The 12303-nt window shown below is 36.9% G+C and overlaps 1 protein-coding gene across 1 annotated transcript in view; it reads right to left on the bottom strand.

Annotated features, from left to right (window-relative positions):
* VPS13B (vacuolar protein sorting 13 homolog B) overlaps positions 1-12303 on the bottom strand; it is a 477299-nt gene that overhangs the window by 22198 nt on the left and 442798 nt on the right. The window contains 8 exon segments of the mRNA XM_026841594.1: positions 1888-2711; positions 3916-4034; positions 6536-6735; positions 7344-7471; positions 9009-9292; positions 10358-10504; positions 10839-11027; positions 12035-12236. Coding sequence (XP_026697395.1) covers positions 1888-2711; positions 3916-4034; positions 6536-6735; positions 7344-7471; positions 9009-9292; positions 10358-10504; positions 10839-11027; positions 12035-12236 — 2093 coding nt within the window.

Raw genomic sequence — 12303 nt, 5'->3', positions numbered from 1 at the left:
TATCCCGCCATCATAAGGCATAGCTGTATGGAAATGCCGTTTGTGCAGATGCTACGATTTATGCATAGGACAGTGGTGAGCAGAAAGGGGTCAAACAAACCATTGTTTTGTAGATTAATGTAGTTAAAATCCAGGATACCGAGGTCCTCTTCCACAAGAGACCAATCCAGAAGTATAACTCACCTGATGGTGAGGAAAGGACTCACGGTTTGCAGACTATATAAAGCTTTTTGCTTTTTTTTTTTTTTTAAATCCTTTTAAAATTTGTTGAAACATATCAGCCTTTTGACAAGTGTCACAAACTCTTCAAAATAAAGCATCTCCTTTGCCCAAGCACACATTAACCAATACAATTCACCATTTTAATCATGGCAACCCCTTTCAAAAAATACATTTTAGTTTTAGTGCTTTGAGTGGGATTTAAATAGTAACTAAGTATATGCTTACGTATTTTCCTGAAGAGAAGTTCCACTGAAGCAAACCTTATTTCTTAATATTTAAACCGCTTGATTTCAGCTATATCATGAGCCCAGAGCAAGGGATGGCCTGTGCACTGCTGCACACTGCCAGGGTAGCACAGGAGGAAAGACCAAGACCAGGCTCAGGAATCCCTAGCATATGTGCCTCACGTGGGATGCTGTGGATGAAAAGCCAGTATAACCCCAATTTCCTGCTGCGGTCTATCACCACTTGTATCACCACTCCTAGCCAGTTGTAGGGAGAAGCATTCACACTGTGGACCATATTTGGCCACAGTTTCACTCTCAATTAGCAAGAAATTAGATCTCCCCTTTGGTACTATGGGATTTGACTGTAAAACAAATCCAAACAAGCAGTAAAAAGAAAAACCTTCAAATTTTGCAAGCAAAATAATGCAAGAAAATAATGAACTGGTGCACAATGTTCTGGTGCACAATTGTGTACACAATTGCCATAATCAGCTATGCAACTCAGGTATGCACACAGTGAAAGACCAGATCAGCATCTCACTATTTCCATTTATAAATACCTGAAATGCACGTGTACAAGTCTGGAAACCGTGCACAGAAATCAGGTTGCAGCTGTGCTTGCAGTACAAATGGAAGCATCAGGATTTCAGAAAATCTGACCATTAGTATTGCAGGAAAATAAATCCCATGGTTCAGTGTGGAGTACATTACTTGTGGGTGATCTTGGAGGAGCCTCCCCCTGTCTCAGGTACAAATTCCATTCCACACTAAGACACATCAGAGACCAAATTTCAGGGTTTCTATATATTTATGGGAAACAGAATGTACCTGCTAACCTAGTAGACTAATTGCTCACTATTAATCCTATATGGCAAAAAGTTAGTAACAGCAAACTTCATAGTTCTTGGATCAAAGGACAGCAAACATCTGTGTGCTAGTTTAGCATGAAGGCTGTATGAAGAAAGACAGATTCCTAATCATAAACTGCAGCCAAAAGGAGTTTTAACAACAAAACAACATTCAGGGCTATAATTTACTTCTGAATGCAGAGTAACATGCTGAATAATTTGATTAAACATAGTTTTGGGGAGTTTATGTGTGGAATGTGGGTTGATTCTGACTAGTGCTATAATATAAAATGACAAAACCTAAGCCAGCTAGAATACATTTTTATGCTGTGTTCAGGGTTTCATAAAGCCTTCAGGCGGCTGGCTAATGTTTAGCACAACTTTACAAATCTTCACGGGTGTCTGCTCAGCCATTTTATTTCCCTTCTGTTGTATGGCAGGACATGAAAGGTGTCTGAAAATATCATTATCAAACAGTGTCTGAAGAAAACAATAATTGTATGGCTAACATCTAGGTTATTTAGCTTGAGAGACAATCGCAGAATCCTGGTACCTAATAAAAAAGTTACATGTTAAGGAAAAGTACTGACCTGCTCTGAAAAGTGCTCCAGCGGCATAATGCATGGCCAAGGCATGGATAAGTTGCCTGGCAGTGGTGAAGATGGGTCCTCGCTCAAACACGGAGAAGGAGAGAGGGGTGTGATCTGAGGCTATATACAATTTCAGTGAAGCATGAATACTGACAAGGAGATTAACAGGCTGTATTGTTAATTTCCGTAACTTCACTGGCTTGACTAAAGCTCTTGCATGCTCTCTCACTTGGTCAGGCAGTAGCAGGGTAGTATCTGAAGTATTCATGGATTGACAAGTGGTTTTGTTTTCTGGAAGATATGTATCAAACAGAGTTTTAATGTAGTAAACAAAGGTGTCTTCCACATACAGCCTAGCTGGTTTGAGCTCAAAACTGAGGTCATTCACGTGAAACGTGAAATTATCTTCCTCAGAAAAAGCAATGCAGAGTTTTATAAAGCAGTTTTCCTTATAGCTTTCCAAATCTTTGTTACAAACAACGAGGTTGTTCACTCTGGTCCACTGCATGGTCTCATTTTTCTCTCCTTGGCACAGCAGGACTGCAAAATGGAAATTGGATTTGCTGTACAACTGATTGTCCAGTTGCAAATCTTCACAATACACTTGGAGACTATGAAATTGTGGGAGGCCTTCCATGGCGTCCTGCTGGAACTCCTGTGACAGGGGTCTCAGGCAACTGGTGGCTGGGGCCACATGGAGGAAAACGTTGTCTGCTGTGAGACGCAGAAGTTCAGAGGACACTTTGTGGTTTGTAATATCATCAAACGCAGCAAGACTTAACTGACTGATGAACATTTTCAGTGACAAGGTCTGCTCTTGACTTCTAGAGAGGAGGGAAAAGAAGTTCTGTTACATCATGTATTTTGAGTTCACCTGTCATCTTGCTTTTGCAAAGAGCCATCACGAGAGACATTTCTATAATACACGGGAAACTCATTGTGCAAGTCCTGTTAATGCTAATGGGATCTGGCAGACTTAATCACCACAGTGGGTACCACTCAGGGTGTCTTCTAAGAGATGGGATATTACATGTCTATACAAGGTTTCTCTTTCTTTTGTATCAATCAACAGGATAGTTTGGGCAGGAATGTCTATACAGACAGTAATTCCCTATTAGATTTGCAACAGAGCCATATTAAAGCAGACAACAAATACAATTTTCTGATAACTCATGTACAGCCTCAGCTGTTACAATATTTTCTGGGAAGCGCTACTGAAGGTTACTATTATGGATTTCATTTCATATCACATGCAGCAAGTGTCCTCCAATGAAGTCACCACAGCATTTTTATACTGCTGGCATTGAGGGCCTATCCCCCCTCCCGTGTTAACTGCCCATTGCCAAGTTTAACTAGCAAGTTAAACTATTATGCACTACTATGCACTGCTGACGAGCAGTTTCTCAGGGATTAATACATAATTACAGTGCAAATAAAACCAGTACAACAAATTCCACTCTAATTGTAACAGCATTGCTGGAGGCCAGGAATTCTGCATCTTGGAAATAGTGTTATGATTGCACTTGAATGGAGCTGAGGACCAGGTTGTGGTGTGTTATGGAAATGGGGAAGTCTTCTAAAGAAGAGTGCTATAATCAAGTACAGTTAATTACTAACTGTAAGACTATTTCTACAGCCTTTGCACATCAAGCTTCTTACCAATTTTAGTGGAAGTCTGTATGATTACATACAGCAGGACCTGGCTAAATACTTTTAAAACCGATGAACACAAAAATAATTACGATGGAAAATGTCCTTTTTTAATGAACAACTCAGGACTTACTTTTGTATCAGACGTCTAGTGTTTACCCTAAAGTGACATGACTTTTGATGTTAGATTGTCCTTTTTTAACTGTGATATACAAAGCATAACATATGGTCTAAACATATGCCACAGAGCATGCAGCAGTATTAAACAAAACAAACAGTTAAACCAAAGTTCGTAAGTGAGTTAACACTTAGAAAGCTGACCGACCTCTCAGCACTGTTTGGCAATGCTTTTTATCATCTTTTATGTGCTTTATATACCTGTTGAAGTTGATCTGGATGGGTCCCACTCTTCCTTCTGGGGCCAAGGTTATAACTATTGTTCCACACTGATGGGTGATGTCCACATAAACATAGCCAAAGCCAGTTAAGAACACAATCTAGCAGAAAGAGTTAGAAACATATGGAATGCTACTGAAATTACTACTTTTAATGTCATAATTTGAATTAATCCTATTAATGCCTTCTGGCTGAGATCTTTTACTCGATTCATGATACTGTTTCAGGAAAAACAGAAACAGATTTCAATACTTCAGAAAATAACAGCTCTGATGCTTGAAGTATTTCAATTGTATAGCAAGATGAAATTTGCACCTCATCCTTTAACCGAATACAGAATATAACTGAATAAGAAACAACATTTCCAGAAAAAAGCAAGATGTGCTGGGGAGGAGGGAGGTTATACGAAAAAAGAATAAATAGGAAATTTTAATTTATGATTTTGGATTAAGGAGAAAGGCATATTCCTGGAGCTCTGCAAAATCCCACCTTCTCCTCTGGAAAACAAACCCTAAATTAACATGATGTTGCCATCCCCTAGCTCAGAGCTGGTTAGATGAATAGCTGATAGCATGATGCAAACCACATGAAGACTAAAAAATAAGTAACATTTTGGATGCATGCAGACTTTCTTAACAACCCAACACTGAACACATTTTTAAGTCATCTGAACTGGTTTTGTAAGAACGCCTTCACAAGAAAGGTGCTGCCACAAAGAAATGACAAAATCCTATTTGAAAGCATAAAACATCTAAAACCGAATGAAAATGGGAACTTGGTAACAGGTTTGTGTCTTGCTTACAGATGTGCAAACTTTCATTCTAAACAAGTTGTCCCTAGGAATAAATATTCTACTTAAAGAAATAATGTATTGTTTTTGGAGCTTAATTCTGTGTACTATTTCCGTGCAATTTTTGTGTTTTTCCAGAATATGAAAGATTAAGGTCTTTTTAGGTTTGGAAAACTCCCAGCAGTCCTTGTTACAGCAAGTTGGCTTCTGTTTTCTTGAGGGACTACTATCAATACAATTGTTTACTAGACTGTAATGACAGAAGCTATAATTTAAAGGAATGCAAACTCAAGAATAACACAAAGATAACGGCTAGCACAGGTAAAATAAACATTTTTTTATCTTGAAGAATCTTTCCTGCTGTTAACAAGTCACCAGAAGAAAAAGCACTTGGAAGTTTCAACGGATCAGCACTTAAACTGATTCTTGTTACCCTATTTATAATAACCTTACACAGATAATTAAATTTTATTCACCAAGTGATGTCTTATTCTTCAAAAGAATGTCTAATTTTGATACGTCAATTTTAATCCTTTGCTTATCTGAAAGATTTGCAATCCTGCATGATAGAATTAGAGAAAATATAACATTTATATAATTTTCAGTACACTGTCATTATTTTAAAAAACCCTTACTGAAAAAATTGGTCATTTTAAATCCAATATCAAATGATCCTGATGATAAAGATAAATACCTTAATTTTAGTAAATTAATATTATTTTTTTTTTTTGCTAATAGAATAAGAAGAACCTATCTGACTAGGTAGAAAGAGTATAAATTACTTAAGATCGTCTAAATCCCAGTTATTTCACAATCTGAACTGAGTGGTACGTGAAGCTATTAGCATATTCCTTATGTACTTATAGTTTTCTAAGTCAAAGCCTGACTGAGAAATCCTGGTGAAATTCTCTACATGTAAACCCTGAAACTTCAATAACAGAAGGCTACCCTTTTTATTTGTAGAGTTCTTCAAGTAGACAATGATCCCCAAATGTTGTCTTAGCATCTAATTCCTTCTAGGAGCCAGATACTTATAAAGAACCCTGGTCTGGCATAACATTAATGACTGAAATTTGAAACCTTGCATTGCTTGACTGGCTTGCTGAATCAAACTGAACTACTTGCTATATAACATAACACTCAATAATCAAGAGCATTTTGTGATTGGTCCCCAGGGAAAACATCTGAAACTAGTATTTCTTTCAAAGAGCCAAGCAGTTTATGTTGATTCCATGTAAACTAATGACTTCAAAGATGGAAAAAATTCCCATCAAAAAGAATTACTCCAGTCAAGGAAGTTTTCATTTACCTCAAAACATGAGAAAAATAACAGAAGGAAAGAAAAGGGGCTTTTTGTTTTGTTTTAGAAAGACCTGCGTAGCTTCTGTGAAGACACAGAGAGAGAAAGACAGCGATGATTTCTACAAGATATATATATAAAAATCCTGTGATAATTAAATTACCAAATAGAAGGATTTTCCTGGATCCTGTGGGATTCTTCGCTTACAGGGGCCAGAAATTTTCAGGACTGATTTTTTCAGGGTATGCCTTGGCCTGGCCAGGTTGGTTGAAAGCAAGTGAAAAAATTCAGAGCTAGAAAGCCTGTATTTTTGATCTAGCTATTTTTACAACCATGCAATGAAGAATGTAATCTGTACCTTAAAACTTCCATGGGAAGGGACTTAGGAAGGAAAACTCCCAGACTTAAAACTAACAGAAAGGATATGCTTTTTGTATAGGAACAATATACTGTGCAGGTCAGGAAGACAACCATTTATGCTGTGAACTAGGAAATAGTTTGTAATGATTTACTTGTGTTCCTTGATTGTTGATGTCCACAAAATCACTCCATTCATTTACTAATGTGTCGGACGAGATCACTTTCAGAAGAATGCTGGGTAACAAATCTCTTGTTTTGCAATCTGGATAGCTGGTGACTTGATGGTAAAGTTCATGATGAACCGAACATTCAGCTGGAATCTTTCTACAATAAACTTCAAACTTTGGTGTATCTGAAATTTTATAAAATGTATAAGAACAGGGCTTTCTAAAAGCTGTATTAAATCAAAACTCACCTATACTTATACAAACTAGGAAGTTTCAGCCTGAAATATTACTAATAAATAAAAACATTAGTTTTCTATTGCTTAGAATTTCACATGTTCATGTTTTTTTCCTTCTCTTTTTGATGTCATTAAGATTTACATGAATAATGTTCCACTGATGATTACATTAACATACCGTAACTGGAATTTTGGGAATATTTTTTGTGCTACATTTACAAATCTAAGGAGATTTAAATGTTCCATGGGATTGAATTGTTGTCAACAAAACTCCACTGCCTACTAGTTTCCTACAGTCATTTCACCTTGACAGCTGGAACCAGGGAGACCCAAAAGCCTGGAACCATATATAAGTTCACACTCCTGACCTCACGATTAGCTCCAATAGCTTCCAGGCTTCAATATCTTCCAGAGTCTCTCACTTTGAGATAGGCTTTTATGAAGGTATCGAGTTCTTGTAACCAAAACACATACTGAACTCAACTTTGTGTTGGAGATACAGTAAAATAATTTAGACTACAACAGTGCACTGTTTCTAATTACTGCATACTACCCACCTTTGAAGTTCTCTTTTACAAGCAATGGAACAGAGCACCTATTGTGGATAATTATACGAGGACTAGGATCTTCTGTAAGTGTTAGGTACGTCACGCCAAGATGTTCTTGATAAGTCAGTGCTATAGCTCTAAAAAGAAGCAGGCATATTTGATTATGCATGTTTTGGATTAAATCTTTACATGTTACTACCCTGGACAATTAAAAACATTCAAAACTAGCATCTGTAAGATTCTTTATGATCAAGTTCCAATTCCACAGTTTCAGGCAAGTACATATCTCCACCGAGAATTATACTTAAACAGAAGAACAGGTGAAAATAGCACAAAAAATCAACATTAGAGAAGAAATCGCTTCATAGAGACTACTCATGAGTTAAACTGAGCATGTGTGTTTGCAAGATGAGAGCCCTAGCCAGCAGAGATTTATATTAAATTAAAAACATGAGATTGTAGGCCCAAATTTTCAACATAAATCTTTAAAATTTTCCAGAAGAATTTGCACGCATACTTCTCTGATACACAAGAAAGATATTTTTAACTAATACATAAATCTGAAACTGACTGCTCCCCTGGAATGATCCACAATGCTATCACCCTTTCAAATGTTAATGTTATGGATCATCACTACATAAATTTTCAAAATGAAAATGAATTAATTTAGTTCTACTCATTAGCTACATAAAATGTCTTCATGCATAAACACAAATTATTTTTTTTCTTGTGCAAATTTATTTGCTATTTCTAAAAAAACTTCATCTCAAGGTGATTTTAAAAATACAAATAGTCCAAAAATTTGATTAGGAACATGAGATCCTCTCTGCCTGTCTCAGAATTATAAGGCATCCTTTCCTAGTTCTTCCCATTAAAATTTCTTTTAATCTGAAGTCTGTGTGAGCATCTTTACTATCCACAATGACACCTCTTAGATTCTGCAGAGGAACTATATGAGGGTTTGAATGATATCAAGCACTTCAAACAAAAGAAAGATCATATGGCTGGTAATAAATACTACTAAATGTAGGTTCTCTAATTTCAGCAGACTGTTTCTTGTTCATACCAGTATAAGCATGAACAGATTCAAGTATCAGGTTTGAGAACTGAATCTGGGCATCTGACAAGTCACTGGACTGTTATTTTTAACTAGCTGGATGCATTTGTTTGTATGTAGGATGCACATTTGGATCTTTCAAGCTTTAAAACTTGGAAATCTTTCCTTGTAGTCTCAAAATAGGTTAATCCCTTTTTTTGCTTTTCCTATTTATCCTCTTATTATTCTTAGTAAAATATATTTTTGCCTTTTATAAACAAAACCTAAATTTTTGTGTTGTATTATTTCACACTGTCCTTGAACTCTTAAATTATTACCCACAAATTAAAAAAGACTGTAATCTTGAATATAAACTTTTTATGCATGTAAAAAACCAGCAGCCCATACGTTATAAAAATTGTACAACTTGTACATGGCCATAACGTTAAACCATTTATAATAAAAGCATCAAAACCATCAAAAGATAACAATATTTAATTTAAAGTAAGACTTGTCTTTACATATGGGGGGCATATGTTACTTTGACTTTTGCATTAATCTCTTATGGTTTCCTACTAGCTAAGGCTTTATAGCAACAAGCAAAGTTCATTATTCATGACTGTTCAAGCACACAGTACCTGGTACAAAATCCACTTTCACTACAAACCCCTGTGGGCACCGCCACGCTCTGTCTTGCAAACTCCTGTTTAATGGCAGCTGGTAGGCTCCACAGGTCCCAGCTCCCGGCGCAGCCGCTGGGACTGAAACTCAGCAGCATGCGTTTTTCAGTAAGAGGCGCCTCTGAAGTTAAGGGGCTGGTGTCTGACATCAGGTCCCAGCATGGCACAGCACTCAGCACCTCTCTGGGTGGTGCCCTGGCTGGACTTATACTGAACACTGTACTGTCTGGTGAGTGGAATTCCTGGAAATGAAAAAAGATAGTGGTAGCATGATGTGCTGGGTCCTAGCAGGAAGTTTATTCATGTTGATCTTGCACACCACAGTCTCAAATGGCCAATGCCCACAACCAGCTAAAGGTTTCATGAAATCCATTGCTTTAAAAGCTATTTGGCCGAATTCTGCCTTCAGGTATACAGTTAAGTGAGCACAGTTATCTACAGTCCACTCTCAGTTGTACAACATAACTCTACCAAAAGCAACAGTTATGTCACTGTAACATAACTGAGAAAAAAATCCATTTATAGATATAAAACTAAGAATGGATTTTAGACTCAATGTTCTTCCAATTCCCCATCCCATAAGACTGCCACAAAATGCGTGATGCACAAATGTAGATACCAACGTGAAGAAAACTAATGCAGAAAGAAAACAATACAAAAACAGGGAACTTTAAAAATGTGTTTATCTGCCAACTCCTCTAGCAAGTTTGGCCATGAGAATTCTTTCCACATATTTTACTATAAATGTAATCTTCAATAAATATGTATAAGTGGTTGATTAAAATATATTGACCATGCATATCTTTCAGTTCCTGTAAGCTAGTCCTTAAATATACTGTGATTATTAGAAAACTGGTATTCATTATTTGATGCAGTCCACTGAAATACATAAACTTTGGGCAGGTCTCTAGTTCTGCAGCTTTGTTCAGATAACTGGAATCTTCCCAAAAGGATACAAAAAACTTTCAGCCTGCCAGGCCAATATACCTCTTTTACATGTGAACTCAGGAAAAATTCTGAGAACAATTTCAACAGCTACTAAGCCTGTTTTACAGAAATGGCCATTAGTGCCTGAACAGGCAGAACTACTTCTGCAATGTGCAAGTATCTCCTGCTTTGCACAGATTTCTGATCACAGTTAATTACTGAATTTACCTAGGATTCTGTATTTTAAATTAAAATTACGTAAAATACTTTATTATGTCTAAAGATTTCTGTTCAAGCTCTGCTATATGCAGTTGAGACCATACAAATCAACACCCAGGTACCGCAGATGACAAACAAGAACAGCATCCACGGTGATTTACCTCTTCTCCCGAGTAGGGTTTGGAAATAGAAAGTTGTGGCCTATAATAGATTTGATATGATGTATCGTTGATAATTGTTGTCTTATCTTCTATCTGTAGAATTTGTATACCTTGTCGAACCATTGAAGAAATGCAGAACTGACACAACTGTAAGATAATAAAAATGATGATGAGGTCACACACAGAACTGCAAAAGATATTGAAATATAGTGACAGAACTGCCATTTTCCAAACAAGATTGAGAATTCAGTAATTCTTTTTCCAAGAGACATTGTATTATCTTCATGAGTTGGTCAGAATGTTTGTAGTGATCTAATTCTTTAAATTATACTTCATACATTGTTTATGCTCTCATTATGTTTAACATGTATTAACATAATTAGGGAGAGCTTTCACACTGCATACATTAGATTGTTTTCATCTGCTATATGACTTTGTTTTTAAATGATAAGGTTACAAATCATGAAAATTTTCTCCTAACCTTTTGATGACCTGGAAAAGCACCAAGTTTTATTTCAGCTTCGACAAAACCTTCTTCGTCCAACGTTACTACTTCCCCATTATCGGCATCCTTCCATTTTGGGGAGGTCACATTATGAACCAGTTTAATTGCCACTGATTTGTGCACAGTATTAGTGTTTGCCCAGTATATTCCAACCTGAAAAGCTTCCTGTAAGTGAAAAATGACCAGTCACCACGTGTTGACAATTTGATACACTTCTACTGGAGTTAATGCGGTTTTCAGTGTGAAGTCAATCTCATGTCCTCCCTTTCTTCCTGTGATTCTATGTGGTACAAGGACAGATGAAACCACAATGTGGATATGGGACTGATCCTCACAGTGGAATCAAGACCATAGTTCACACTGATATGTGTTAACAGGCACACCTTTTGTTTATTAACAGACATACATGGGGGGGGGGGGAAAGAAAAGATGGCAAAATAAACCAGAAGTATCGGATCGTCCAATTGGAACTGACAAGCTGTTATATCAAATTATTTTAATTATTAAAAAAAAAAGAATATTGGGGTTGTAGTAGAAAAGCATGTGCATGGCCAAGCTAAGGAATGTGAGAAGTTCCATTACACAAAACTATGAATTCAGGAAGGCAGGCATCCTAAAGAATCACTCTTGTTTGTAATTCATCCTATCTCAGTATCAAACTCTTTTTGGTAGCATATGAGCTATGAAACAACTTGACCTAAAACACTCTCAAACCAAACACTCCTTCCAGGCTGTCAGCTTTGTTACTGTGGTCAACACACTTCCCAAGTGGCAGATCAGCACAGCAGGGGCCAAAGTCTATATTTGGACTTTATAGCAATTTACTTGGGCTGCTACATTATGCCCATGTTGCAGATTCATTGGCTGAATTGGGATGACAGAGAGAAGGCTGCTGAATCACATGGCATGCGGGTCTTCTTCCTACAGTGTATTACAATTTTTAACTATGCATCTTTAAGACATATTGTTTTTCAAACATTGCTATCAAGTATGTCATACTACCCAACTGGTGACTCAGTCAGTGTGGCAAATTTCTATTGTTATTTCTATTCCTCATCATATGACTAACAGACACGGTGACTGGAAAGCGGGAATCATCTGGATTAATAACTGCTCTTCAGAAAAGGAGTGTTTAGCAGAACTGTGCCTGTTAATGTGAATGGCAAAGTTACCTCGAAGTTGGGAGGTATAATTACTTTCCCAGTAGGTACTTGAAGAATGATTTTCTCTCCTTCAAACAGCCAGAGGTCCCACTTGGACTGATTGATAAGCAAAGCCCAGGGTAGGAGTTCTATCAGCAGAGTTTTAACACACGGTTTCCACACAGACAGCTTTACTCGCATTGGGCTATCCCATTGGGACAGCTGTTCATTGCTGTTCAAAAACAAATAAACAAAAAATAAAGTCAAGGGAATAACGAATTCAAGATTACAAATTATAA

Source organism: Athene cunicularia, assembly GCF_003259725.1.
Source record: "Athene cunicularia isolate RWA chromosome 2 unlocalized genomic scaffold, athCun1 chr2_part1, whole genome shotgun sequence".
In the NCBI taxonomy this organism is placed as follows: Eukaryota; Metazoa; Chordata; class Aves; order Strigiformes; family Strigidae; genus Athene; species Athene cunicularia.
Note: the sequence above shows the minus strand (reverse complement) of the source record. Positions and strands in the feature narration are given on the sequence as shown.